This window comes from Prinia subflava, chromosome 4 (genome assembly GCF_021018805.1).
Source record: "Prinia subflava isolate CZ2003 ecotype Zambia chromosome 4, Cam_Psub_1.2, whole genome shotgun sequence".
NCBI lineage: Eukaryota > Metazoa > Chordata > Aves > Passeriformes > Cisticolidae > Prinia > Prinia subflava.
The window spans coordinates 11,755,094-11,768,707 of NC_086250.1; the positions used below are offsets into that span (position 1 = coordinate 11,755,094).

Here is a 13,614-nt window from a genome sequence, read left to right on the forward strand (position 1 = left end):
AATGTTTCTCCCTCCATTTGCAAACCAGAATGATGTTGTTTAGTGTGATATATATTATTATATTGTTTCTTCTTTATTTCAACATTTTATATAGCTGTAAAAACGCTTAGGCTTAAACACTGGAAGGGATATTATGTCTTAATTTCCATTTGGTTCAGTGAAAATATGAATGTCTAATTAGTTGTAAGGGTCTCAGCCCTTACAAAATCTTTAAGAGATATTTTGGAGGCAGTACTTATTCAGAACTATACAGTATTTTATTCAGTGTTGATCTAATTATATTGCTGTTTATCAGTTATTTTAGAAAAGCTGAGTATTCAAATGAATGTGTAAAATATTTTACCTTAAAACACATGATGGCGTTTATGTGGAGTGATTGAAATGGAAAAAGATTCATACCCAAACTAGGAAAGCAAAACTATGAATATTGCTTATGGTTTTATTTAGGGAATAGAAAAAAAATGATGTCTCACAACTTGTGGAGCTACTGTCTCCTACAGAATTACCATTCTGATTAAATCCTTCATATTATCCGTTTGTTACTTATGTCTGTTATTGCAACTTCCCATTCCAGTTCAGTCGGTTACTCATATTTCCCATTCTTTGTCTAAACAAATGCCTCACTAGATCTTTGTGCTCTAGGATTTGCTGTCTAGATGATCACAAACACCCAGCTTTTTCAAAGCTAATTGTGTACTTAACAGAGATTTGTAATTGTTCTGTTCTTTGAATTATTCCAGTATTTCCACTTTCTCAGCAGACACCCAGCATTATTTTCCTTGAGGAACACGGGTGGTCTGAGTTGGGCTGAGTTTATGTAAGAAAATACCCTGCAATGGAGTTTATTTAGGAAAGAGTCCATAGCCAGACTGGGCCTTTGAAGCAGCAGCCAGAGGGTAAAACTGGCTCACTCACAGGGAATTCTTTGGGATTTATCCACCATCATGTCCAATCTGGTTGCAAGATTGTTCTGTTTTCTGTATCACACTGAGTATTTTAAAAGTCAGGTAGTTCAGGTGGCAGATATGTGGCAAATAGCCTCAGCAGTGAGTTCCACACAGCATATTTTGACATTGTATCATACTGCAGGAGGGAAAAGCCCCAAACAAATCAGTTGTCAAGGAATTTCAGGTGTACCTGAATTAGAAAGTCATAGATTAGAAGTAATAATTACTAAAAGCATGAAAATGTTCTGTATTTTCCTTTCCTCGTAGTTCTGAGAATTGAACTTAGATCTTTCTGAGGAAATACAGATGCTGCTCTCATAGCATCAGGTTCATTAAGCACAAAATAATAACCAGAGGCTTGTAAGCTTAGGAAGTGTGGTGTGGGGCTGGAAGGCAGGTGTTACCAGGGACCCATGAATACCCTCTAAATGTCAGCTGCTGGCTTGTTAATTTATAAATATAAATCTCTATTAATTATACTATTAGCTCTGGAAAATTGTGCTTAGAGCTGTTAGCTCAATGTGCAGCATTGCGTGACATGGATGGGGTTTGCCTCAGATGTAGGAACGAAAGCAAATGTGAGGACAATAAAAACTCCTTATTTGATGAAGCCTTGGCACAGGGCTTTTTCAGTGAAGCTGTGGCTTCCCCTGGATCCCTGGCAGTGTCCAAGGCCAGGCTGGACAGGGCTCTGAGCAGCCTGGGATGGTGGAAGGTGTCCCTGCCCATGGCAGGGGAGTGGAACTGGATGGGCTTTAAGGTCCCTCCCAGCCCAAACCATTCTGTGACCCAGAGGATGAGGAGACTTGGTGGGGCACTCAGACTCTGGGTTTGTTTGAACAAGGGGGCTGGGGCCACTCAGGTCTGACCCTCAAACCTGGCAGGATCCATCAGGATGGCCAGGAGGTCCAGCTGGTCTCCTGAAGAGCTCAGATGTGAGTTTGTGATGGCTCTGAGTTTTTTCCAAGCCAGGCTGAATTTGCAAAGGCCAGATGTAGTGGTGCCATTGATGCTTAAACACAGGTGCCTTTGCTTGTAGAAACCTGTGGTGGCTCCTCTGTTCAGCCCTCAGTGAGAGAGCTCTTTTAAGTAGTGGAAACATGGATTTTTACAGTGTAATCACTTCATATTTTGAAAAAGCAGGTGATGGCTGGTGAGCCTAGGGTGGCAGGGACTGCAGAGGGGAGGATGTGGCTGCTACATGTTGAAGGATGTCTGCCACTGTTTTCCATTGCCCCTCCTTAGTATTGGGCTCCAGGCAGCTGAACAGAGAAGCAGGAGGCCTTTCCTGGCCCTCAGCACAGGGAACACAGCTTCAGTTTATGTCTCTCTTTGTCCTCTGCCCTCTTACATTCAGTGCAGTAACACAGAAACTGAGAAGCTCAGTCTCTGGATATTCAGGAAGCTCTGAGTTGCTTGACTTAGTGATGGGTTTGGGTGATGTAGTTTTGTGTACTGAGTTCCTTTTATGCCTGCTTTTCTTGTTACATTCTTAGCTATTCTTCTGTTTTGTTTACTGAAGTTCTGTGTTGTTTCTGGTTGTCTTTTTCCCTCCACTCAGGATTTGATCCAGGAAATAAATGAATTGCGGTTGAGGGTGGGAGAAATGGACAATGAAAGACTCCAGTATGAGAAAAAACTGAAGACAACCAAAGTAAGTGAGGCTGAGGGGAAAAGGCAGAGATGGGTATAAATCAGGCTTTAGGAATTCACTCCTTTCCCGAGTCCTTGCCTGCACCCTGCAAAATCCTGAGCACTCTCAGGTCCTGGGGTTTCATGGTTCTCACTTAGCAGCAGTGGCTGTTCCCAAATTCCATGCTGTGGTTTTCAGCTTAAGCATTGGGTTTTTTAGGAAGGATAACTTAGCATGCTGTTAACAGTAAATTTATTACCTGTTTAGACCTTCGTTTCACATGTGTGTCAAGAAATACAGTTGCAGTATGTAAGGTGCATGCCACAGGTTAAAAACAGCATTTTATTTTCTCCTAAATGTACTAAAAATAAACCACTTCTGAAGAGAAAGCATTCACAAGTATTTCTAGCAGGCTGTTTCTCTAAGTGTCTAACTTCTCTTTGCCATTTAGCCTTGTCTCTTTTCTAGATTTAGTTTTCTCTCACTCCTCTGTCTCTGTTGCCAGTCTTTAATGGCCAAACTTTCTAGCATGAAAATCAAAGTGGGTCAGATGCAGTATGAAAAGCAGCGGATGGAGCAAAAAAGCCAGATGCTAAAGGTGTGGTAGTTTCTGGGTAACACTGGGGCTGTTTTGAATCCTTCATGTTCCACCCTTTATTGGTCTGTCCTGCACTGTGCTGTCATGCTCTGTTCATCATTAATTGCTATGTGCTGATCTGCAGTGTGCCCTGCCTCATTAGATGTGGAAAGCTCTTTATGTCGATATTTCATGTAAACAGCTTTTATATTGCAGGGGAGAGGATTTTCTTGCTCTGAGCCTTGCAGAGGTTACACATAATGGCATTAGACTTGGGTTAAAATCACTCCCCTTCCAAGGGAAGATTGCTTCATCTGTAGCTTACATCCATTATTCAAACAGAACTTTTTATCACCCTTTTACAGAAAATGTATTCATGAAAACTAGCTTGGAAATAGTGATTTTTTATACTGTCCCCTCTCCCACATGTAAATTTGCATATTGTGCTTCTAATTCAGGGGAAGCAATACACATTGACAACCACATGCAGCTCTAGATGCCTGTGGGTATAACAGCAGCTTCTCAAGTGACCAAGAAATGGTCTTGTTTTGGAGTAGCATGGATCCTACACTGGCAGAAATCCTATCATAATCAATGCCAACCTGGGGCACTGGAGAATTGTAATTATTGCCCAGGCACTGTTGTGGAAAAAGCTTTGATTTCTTGACAATTTTAAGATGGATCTATTTTTTTTAATGATGCTTTAGAGCAAACAGGAACCAATTTCAGGAGATTCCACAGCTGGACCATAGTTTGGGTTGCAAACATCACTATGTATTTGCAACAGATCATCTGAGGGTAGCTCAGGAAAATACCTAAGCCACAGTATTCTAGTTTGGTTTATCCCATTAAGGATTTAAAATGTCATTTAAAAGCTGTAAATGCCAAAATGATGAGTCTTGCCTTGTTTTGCTTTGTTTACAAACTGAACAAATTAAATTTTCAGTGTTGGGTACAGTTGCAGTGAGGGTCCTGTCATGATGATGCTGTTGCACAAGATATCCTCGGACATCAAAGAAACATGTTACTAAACTGGGTAGGATTTGACTCAAATTTTAAAAAGTTAAATGCATGGATCTGTGCCAGTCACTTGCTAGTGCAGATGGTTAGATCTAAGTTAAAACTTGACAGCATTTTTCTAATACACCCCAACTCCCCCAAACACCATCTGTCTTTATTCCCAAGAATCTCAGCTCCAAGCTTTCTTTCTTAATGCTGGATCAGCAAACCCAAACTGTGGCAGAGGTACCACGTTTTTGCCTGAACTGCTTTCCAATATGTGTCCATGTGCTTGCTGGTGTTGTGATTGATTTTTCTTCCATAGAAGCAGTGGTTGTTTCTGAAACTGTCCTCAGCCTGGTATAAGCACAGTTTTGGAATTGTTTGGCTTCGAACATGCAAAATGCCCTTTAAATACCAAAAAAATATATGGAAATGTTAGCATTCAGCCTTTCCACATGCATTTTTTTATATCTCTGCAAGGTTAAACAAATAAGAAAACTGCTTTTTTCCCCCTTTTACTCTTTCGACTTTAAATTTTGATGTGAAGTTTCTTTCCAATTATACACAAGACCAACAATTTCAGACCACAGACCCTCTGGTTTTGCTCTGTTGTGGGCTCAGAGGTCTGTTGGGATGTTCAGAGTCACTTTGGTGGGTGCACCCTCAGGCAGTGTTAAATGTCAGGGGCTCTCAGTCACTTCCACCAGCTGAGGACCTGTCCCCTGTGCTTCCTAGGAGGGCACTTTGGAAACATCTCATGTGCCTGTGGAAGCTGTCACTGAGTGTCTCTGTGTCTTTACAGGATGAACTGTCAGCTCTGAAAGACAAACTGGAGCAGAAGGAAGCCGAGGTGAAACGGTTGCATGAAAAATTGGTTTGCAAGCTGAAAGGAGAAGGGATTGAAATCCTGGACAGAGGTAAGAAAAAGGGAGGCTCTGTCACCATGTCCTCCTCAGTCACCTCATTTGAGGTCGTGTTTCCTTGTAGAAGAAATAACTGATAAAAGCCTCCATTTTCCTGAACTTTGTCTTGATGTTTACCTCTTGAAATATATTTAGAGGGTGTTGATGATGCAAGTGCTGAACTTACTGTCACAGCAAGGTCTTGGTCAAATTTAAACAAGACAAAAAAAAATCCCTAATTAGCTCCTTATGAGATTTGCATGGGGCCTCAAAAGATACATTTTATACTAGCTGAGAAATTTTAAAACTGATTTCAACAAATGCTCCAAAAAAATGTGTTGAAAAGGAAACTTCCTGGTAAGGAAGGGCGAAAACCATACTGCAGACCAAAATATCAAGGATTTATTCTGCATTTGTGTGCTCGTTAAGTCTAACTAATTAAGCTTGAATTAGCACAAAAATTTTACATGCTGGGTTGTTTCTTGTATTTGCTTGTAAAGAAGAAACTACCAGTATTGATTAGTATTTCTTTGAGGGAATCTTAGATTGAGGACTAATTAAAAACCAGAAATTTCTTGTTGAGAAAAATCAGAGAAATTCTCCACAGACTTTTTTGATCTGATGCAGTTTCAATTCTAAATGTATCTTACTAATAGTTATTGCTGATTTTAAGATTGTGCTTTTAAAGTATGTTTTTTAGAAAAAGAAATTCACAAGAGATAAGTCTCCTCCCCTGACCTGAGGAGGAATATGCTGTGTGTAGATTGTCCCATTTTATTTCATGAAATGGTGTTTTCAAAGCCACTGCCTACAATCACTAAAAGTGACCACATTGAACTGTGATTCCATTTTTTTAAAGAACATTTAAATGTGAACAGGGTCTGACTTCATTGCATTCATGACTACTTATATAGGGCTTTTTTCCCTGGGGAGCTGCTTGAACTCTCATTACCCCCAGTCCTCAGCTTTATGTTTTCAGTGTGGCTCAGCAGAAGATCTTTTGCTGTGATGAAACATGTTTTATCTGCCTTGGACTGATACTAAAAAATGCTGTTTGCAGATAACAAATTATCTGCCTCATTAGCTGAATGATGTGAGGAAGAGTTGACTCATTAAGTATCAATAATGTCTTAAAAGTTATTTCATGTCATAACCTTCATGCTAATTTCCAACACAATGGATTTTCCCTGCACAGATGAAAATTGTAAAAAGAAGCTCAAAGATAAAAGTAAGGTTCCTGGTGTCTTTCCATGAGCATTTGCATTCCAGAAGTGCTTTCCAGAATAGCTTTCTGCATGTGTTTGCAAAACTGCTTTAACAAACATCGTTAAGTTGCATCATCTATAACCCTTAGTTACACTTACAGTAAAACTGGAGGGCAGGGGTGAGTACATCACCCTTGAAACACAAAGTTTCCTGAAGAAAACCTGATAGATGAAGGAAGATTGGGTCTTGGGAAGGCTCACAAAGCAGTTGCCTCTCAGTGAAACGCAGTTGCAATCCAGTAGACCAAATTTTCAGCCAGCATAACTGAGGGAAAATCACTGAAACCGGATCAGTTGCTGGTTTAGCCCGATGTTCTAAATGTCTTTCATCCAGAAAGCCAGCCAGGCAGCTTCTTTTCTTTGTGCGTTTCATTAAGGGGGAGAATGTTTTTCCTGCTCTGTCTGCTTTCCATGAATTTTAGGGAGTTGAAACAAGGGTTTTTTTACCTGTGACTTTGGCCACCTGCCTACATTTGTAGTGAAATTTGACTTTTACTTCATTTATGCAAGGTAGATCTTTAGGAGAAAATGGAGATTATTTCCATTCTTTTTGAATTCCTAGTCCACAACGCCTCCAGAACATACATGTTTCCATGTATTTATACTTCTTGGTAAATAAGGATTATAGATGAAGCACTGTTGTCTGTATTAGGAACCTTTCCCAGGCCTGAACTGCAATGTAATATTCCAGCATGACTGCTCATCACAGCAAATACTGTTATCATTCCATTGTGCCCTCCTCATTGCTCCATCCATGCTGGATTAGAGCTGAGCATCACTGCACGGTGCTTCCTTCATCACATCCATTAATCCCATGGCTTTGTCGAGTGGGTTTGTGAGATGCCATTTGGGGTGGTCATTGACTGTTGTACTGAGGATGTGTTTTATTGCATTCCAAATGTAGTATTTCTTTTTTTTGGGGGGGGGGGGGGCACTTCTTGTTTTGCAGGTATTTGGTTATTTTAAAGATAAAGATAATGAAAGTCAAGCAGTGGTTTTACTCTTGAGTTTTCCATTCTTGTAAGGCATGGAAAGGGGTGGGGGGAGGAAGGAAATTTCCTGGATTTCATAATTTTCTTGATAAAAATGTCAGAGAAGAAGGTTTTGAAGAAAAATAACTTCCTTCTTTGTGTTTGCATTTTAAAAAGTATTTAAGTGGCTTATGTTTTGTCTGTAAATTTGTTGATCTGCTTTCAGATATTACTGAGTTGCTTCTAGATTTTTTGTTTTTCTTATTTCATTACACGGTCTTAAATAAATTGACTTGGAGAATTGTATTGTGTTTTTAGATATAGAGGTACAGAAAATGAAGAAGGCGGTAGAATCTCTAATGGCAGCAAATGAAGAGAAGGTAGCAAAGTCATTATTTTTTCAGTAATCATTCATCAGATTGATTTAAATCTCTAAGAGAACCTTCATGTATGAGCTTTTCACAATTCAATTAAAAATCTGATTTGTAAGAATCAAGGGTTTTCTGCAGTCACAAAAATCAGATTTGTACAAATTGATGATTTTTTGCAGTCAGAAGCACTGCAGTGCCTTTAAGGGGCTGTGAGGATTTATGAGCCCTCTGCATCTGCACAGGATCTGTACAGAGTCCTTACACTATTGTTTTGTTGAATTCAGTGTGATTAATTTGTAAATATAAAGATCTCCATACAAGTGCCAGATCACAGGCTGTGTTTCCAAAAGGGCTTTTCTGTGAAGTATGAATTATTTTCATATATGGTTTTATGCTTTCATATGCATTTTGTAGGATGCTTTCTTTTGATCACCAAAGCCCTAAATCCTTTGTACGTGGCAAATTTATTATGCTCTACCTTTGACTTAACAAGGGAGCTGAAATCCACTTTCAAGGCTGGGACAGTTCTGGTGATTAATCAAATGATACAAAGCCTCTCAGCATTCTGACTCCTGTCCCATCCACACTTCCCATTCTTTTTATCTCACAGCCAGTTAAACTAAAGGATCTAGTATTTGTACTTATTTCTGGGGGAAGAAGCACAGTCACAACTTCCTTTTATTTTAGGATCGGAAGATAGAAGAGCTTCGGCAATCTCTGAATAGGTACAAGAAAGTCCAAGACATGGTGATACTGGCTCAAGGTAAAAAAGGTACTGTACAACCAAAAAAAATTAACATCTGCTGTTTTAAATATTTAATCTCTAGGTGTGCTGTGGTGGTGAGCTTAACTGTGTGACTGAAGCAGAAGCTGTATCTATCCCACAACATGTAATGGCCCATTCCGTATATTCTAAGACTGGTGGAGGTTTCCAGACCCCTTCAGAGGGTGATGATTGTCAGTAGCCCAGCAAGAGTGAGGAATCAAAATGCATGTTTTTGTCATGTTGGGTTCACACCATGCTGAGTGTTGGAAGGGGAACAATTTTTAAGTAAGTATTGCTCCTTCTTGCAGTGCTGTGCCTTCAAGCACAGGAGGGTGTTAAAACAGACCTTGATTCTTTGGGAACTGTGCTCTGTGGTCACTTCATGGAGCATGGACAGAGATTTCAGGCAGTGAAAAATGGGCAAGAGAGGTTTTTGCTGTGAACAGACTTTGGTTTGTGTTTGCTTCAGATTTTTGGCAAAGAGCACTGGATTTCTGCTCACCTTTTAGAAAGTATTGGTTGTCTTTCACAACCAGTCCAAGCAGTCAGGCAGACTCGACCTTCTGGTCTTTTCCTTAGTAAATAAGGGAAACAAAGTATTTAGAATGAAAATCCAGACCAGATAGGAAAGAAGTACTCCAGTTTATTCAGCTTGTTGAAACTGATGCCACTAAATGCCCTGAGGGTGTTTGCTGGACTTTTTGACCTCCCTCTGTTCCAACCCTGCTGTGTTGTGATGGTTGAATTGAGAAGCAGCACTTGGCCATGACTCTCTCCTGTTGTAGTCTGTCCTAAAAAAAAGCAACAATCAGATCCTTCCATTTTTGGCCCATAACTGAGCATGCTGGCTGCAGCTTATGTTGGGAGCAAGGGTTGTAAAACCAATAAGTTTCCATTTTCTTTCCCTTCAGGCAAGGAAAGTGAAAGTGAAGACTTGAATTCAGGGTCTGTTTCCATGGGTTTGTTGGACACACCAAGTGTGACTGACCCAGAGAAAAGCCCATCCCCAACCCCAGTAACAGCATCTCCAATCCATGATGAGTTCAACGTAAATATTCATGAAGAGGTGGGTTGTGGGGTTTTTGCTTTATTTAATGCCGTCGTTCCTGGAAAACACTGCTTGTACTGGATTCCTATTGCAGATGACAAAACTCAAGTTTCTGAAAAGATTTTTTTCTGGGTTTCACAGTTCGTTGTAATGCCTCATATCCTTTTGGAGAAAGTCATTTTCTGGTGAAAGCTGCTGAGGATTTTCAATTAAACTTTTTTTTTTTTTTTTTTTTTTTTTTTTTTTTTTTTTTTTTTTTTTTTTTTTTTTGATCCTCAAAGGGATCAGGAGACAGCAAATAGCTGTATTTATCATGAGAACAGATCTAAATTACTTTTTCTATTAGACATAGAAATTATTTTTCTTAGGAAACATAGCTGCTTTGGGAGCTACGTTTACTGTGGCACAGACCTGAAGTAAATATGTTGGGGCTTATTAAATATATCTTGTCATATTTAGAAGGATGCAATCATAATTGCATCCATTCAGTTAAATGATATGTGGGTTGTGATTCAATCTCTGATTTTTACAATCAGATTTTCTAATAAAAAAAACTATAGGTCTCTTCTCTAAGCTCCAAGTCAGAGCAGGGTCTTGACTCTACTTAAACAGCAAGAACACACTATGAAGAAAATGAAATAAAATTAAAAGTTTAGCAGCTTTTTTGTATTCCCTGAATGTCTGAGGATTAAACCTGAAAAGTGGATACCCTTCATGGTGTCTGTGGTAGAGACAGATTTAGCAGGCAGCCTTGGGAGACTTGTGAGATTTTTGTATGTGCTGTAGCTTAGCTGTGCAATGATTCATGTTTTATCTGCAGTGCCATCTTTGAAGGAGTAAATCATTCTATTACAATAAGGAAAAAATCACTTTTGAAACCTTATTTCAGATCCTTCTCTTCATGGTTTTCCTGTTACTCTTCTTTCATTTATGACTGCTTAATTTCAGCTCATAAGATTGTAACACATCTTCTTCCTTTTTTTCGGAATTCCTTACAGATCCACACCAGCATTTTACAGATTTCAATCCCTTCCTTTTCATCAACATCCAAGAGCTCAGAAACTGTTGCAGAGAGACTGAAAACACACCCTAGGCCAGATCCTGCAAGTGAAATGAGGTATTATGGTTTCCATGTATTTTTCAACTGTAAATCCAATATTCTATGATATTTAAGAAGAGCAATAATCTGTCAGTCACTGAATTATCGAGTCATTAGCCTCGTAAAAAAGCCTAGGATTCCCTTGTCTAGCTGCAGCAAACCAAGCTAATGTTCCTGAAGTGCATTGATAAATCCTGAGTTAGCAAGGGCTGGTTTGGTTGCTGTTGTAGCAGCACTCACGGTCTGTACCAGCTGCTTCACAAGGAATGAACAGAAGGAGAGGGAAGCTGATCTAATGCAATCAAGGCCACAGAATCATTATTTTTGTCTAGGTTTGCACCACGAAGTCTGGCTGGCATGGCTTTGGCTCTGCCAACCCTAGTGATTTGTGCTCAGACATTTTTCACAGCTGCTGAAGATGGTTGTAAGGCACTGCCAGAACAAAAGGGCTTCCAGCCCTAACCTGAGGAGGGGAGGAAACCCAAGGGATGTGTGGCTGCAGCCTGGGGCTGTGGCTGAGCTGCAGCACCCATGGGTCCCCATGCTTGGAACCAGTGACAGCTGCTGGGTGTGGAGTGGCTGTCACCTTTCACCAGCATTTCTAATCCTGCACCCTCCTTGTCCTGGGAGTAAACCAAATCCCTGCAGACCTGCACTGGCCCTGCAGGGAGTACAGAAAAACACCCCAGACTCACAGCTCAACAAAGGCTGTGCTTATTTTGATTTTTCTTCTGGGTCCAAATCCCTGGCTTTATCTTAAGGAGTATCAAACATTAAGAATCCAGAGGCAAGGAGTCGATGTTGACTTAAAACAGTCATCAGTCTCAATGTGAAATATCAGTGCTAGCTCAGTTTGATGTGTGATTTTTCCAGTTCCATTTGAGGAAAGGATCCTATCCAGAAGCCCAGCTTTGCTCAGTTTGTGCTGTGCATGTTCCTCATGTAGTTTGAGCCATCACCAGCAGGGATTTCACCTGTGTCTCCTCTTGGAAAAAAAACCAAAGCAAGCACTAAACTGCAGCAAAGTGCCCCATGCTGTGGGTGATGGAGATGGTGACTGCCACTCCTTGTGCTGCTGCAGACCCTGCTGGAATCTCTGCATTTACTGAAGCTGATAGTTCAGTATTGTCATCATCTTACAGTGTCTTTCCTGGGGCTCTTGAGCTCACCTTTGTCTTTTATCCTTTACAAGACTTGCCACCATAGCAGGGAAAATTTGCCATGTGTTAGTACCATGGAGCTGAAATGAAAACAGAATTAAAGCATGCTGAGACTATAGGATTTCTGTCTCAGCCTTTTTTCATATCTTTTTTGTTTTTACAGTGAAGGAAAATCAACAGGTTCCTCCCCTGAAACTCATCTGTGTGATAGTCCAGTGTAAGTGCCATAATCAAAACTGTTCAGGGGACATATTTAAATGTGATGGTCAACTTGAACCCCCACAAAGCACTCCCCATATTTTACATACGTATGTAAACAGGTCAGCTAATTCTAGCCAAGATTGTATTTGGTGATGGTAGGTTTCTGCTTATGTCCCTTTGAAAGCATTTATGCTTTCATGATCATTATTTTCCAATGCTTTATCTGGGCACATGATACTTCCTGTTACGTTGTGAAGCATCTCTAATTTGGTGCTAAACTGTCAATATACTTTGAAATTTATATTTTTCGACAGTGCATGCACACACAATTTGCTTTTTTCTTTTGATAGTGGGGGGAGATAATCAGCTCACTACAATGAGAAAATGATTTTAGTTTCTGCCACATATCCATATTCCCTAAAACAGCAGTTATTCCAGTGTGGAAGTTCTTACAGTATCTCATGAAATTGCATGGGCTCTGATTACTGCATTTACTGCACTGATTACTGCATCTTAATTTAAAATACCATTTGGTTTAGTATATCTCATCATGTATTATAATGCTGTCTTTAAAGCTGATTCCTTTGAGTGTCTTTATCTTAGCAAGTTTAATTCTAATAATTGAGCTTGGTTTTCATGTTGTTGTTTCAGAACTTCCACACTGCAGAAGTCCAGCAGTCTGAGCAGTTTGAGGAAAGAGGCATCTGAAATGGTAGGTTTGGTCTCTTACTTCCACCTCCTTGCACATAGGTGTGACATCTCTGTTGTGACCCTGTGGGTGTTGTCTTGTCTTCTGACAAATTCTGAGTCAAAGCAGGGCTCCTTGTGCCATGTCTTGGCAGTGGTCACACACATGTGACATCTTCCACATTCTGTTAAAGAAGAAATCTGTCCTTGAAAACACAGGTGCTTTTTTTTCCCTTCTTTGTGTAAGGCTTTTACCTGAGACTCTCTTGCTGTGTTTTTACTCATATGAGGTGGGACTTTTTTACTTGATATGCTTTTCTGATTTAAGACAAGAAAAAAATAACTCCTACCCCCACTTCCTATCTGTGTTTAAGGTGAATAATTTTGGAAGGCCATGTAATTAATGCACTATAAAATACAGTCTGGTCTGACTGTTTTAGGTAGTCAGAAACAAAATACTGAGCTGTTGGATGTCTAGGGATAGCTTTAGTTTAGGTTTGGAAATAACCAAAAGCAGCTAATATCTAGCAATGCCATCAAATCAGTGCAATTCATGTGCTCTTTTGTGACAGCCTGAACTCCTAGAAGCTCCTGAATTCCCTGATACATCCTGTGCCTTGCAGTGTAGAGAGGGAGGCTGACAGGACTGAAAATGTCACCAGAATCTGATAAGAGCTGGAGTTCATGGGTTGGGGGGGGGTCTTTGGTTTTTTGTTTGTTTGGACAGACAAGGAGTAGAGGCTGGGGATGTTTTTCCTACTTGGCTTCTACCCTGTCTGGTTCCTGCTCTGGGTCCCCTCAGGCAGCTCTGCCCATGAGTGCCTTAACATTCTGCATGTCACTAATCATATGCACAGCTAATCCTTCATAAAGTGAACCAAAGCAACCCTGTTTCCATGCCAGCTCCCTCACCTAAAGCAAACAAGGCTTAATCTGTGTGAAATACAGTTCTGAAGAGATTTATTTTGGGGAAAAGGAGCAGTCA

The 13,614-nt window shown here is 40.2% G+C and overlaps 1 protein-coding gene across 12 annotated transcripts in view; it reads left to right on the forward strand.

Annotated features, from left to right (window-relative positions):
* The window catches only part of PPFIBP1 (PPFIA binding protein 1), a 101,852-nt gene that overhangs the window by 71,840 nt on the left and 16,398 nt on the right, over window positions 1-13,614 (forward strand). For 8 of the 12 annotated variants that reach the window (XM_063395473.1, XM_063395478.1, XM_063395477.1 and 5 more), the window contains 9 exons: window positions 2,509-2,601; window positions 4,962-5,076; window positions 6,257-6,289; window positions 7,616-7,677; window positions 8,356-8,440; window positions 9,346-9,500; window positions 10,481-10,599; window positions 11,905-11,958; window positions 12,594-12,654. In XM_063395473.1, the coding sequence (XP_063251543.1) occupies window positions 2,509-2,601; window positions 4,962-5,076; window positions 6,257-6,289; window positions 7,616-7,677; window positions 8,356-8,440; window positions 9,346-9,500; window positions 10,481-10,599; window positions 11,905-11,958; window positions 12,594-12,654 (777 nt within the window). The remainder of the gene's footprint in view (window positions 1-2,508; window positions 2,602-4,961; window positions 5,077-6,256; window positions 6,290-7,615; window positions 7,678-8,355; window positions 8,441-9,345; window positions 9,501-10,480; window positions 10,600-11,904; window positions 11,959-12,593; window positions 12,655-13,614) is intronic. The other 4 variants (XM_063395479.1, XM_063395484.1, XM_063395483.1 and 1 more) reach the window with 1 other exon arrangement.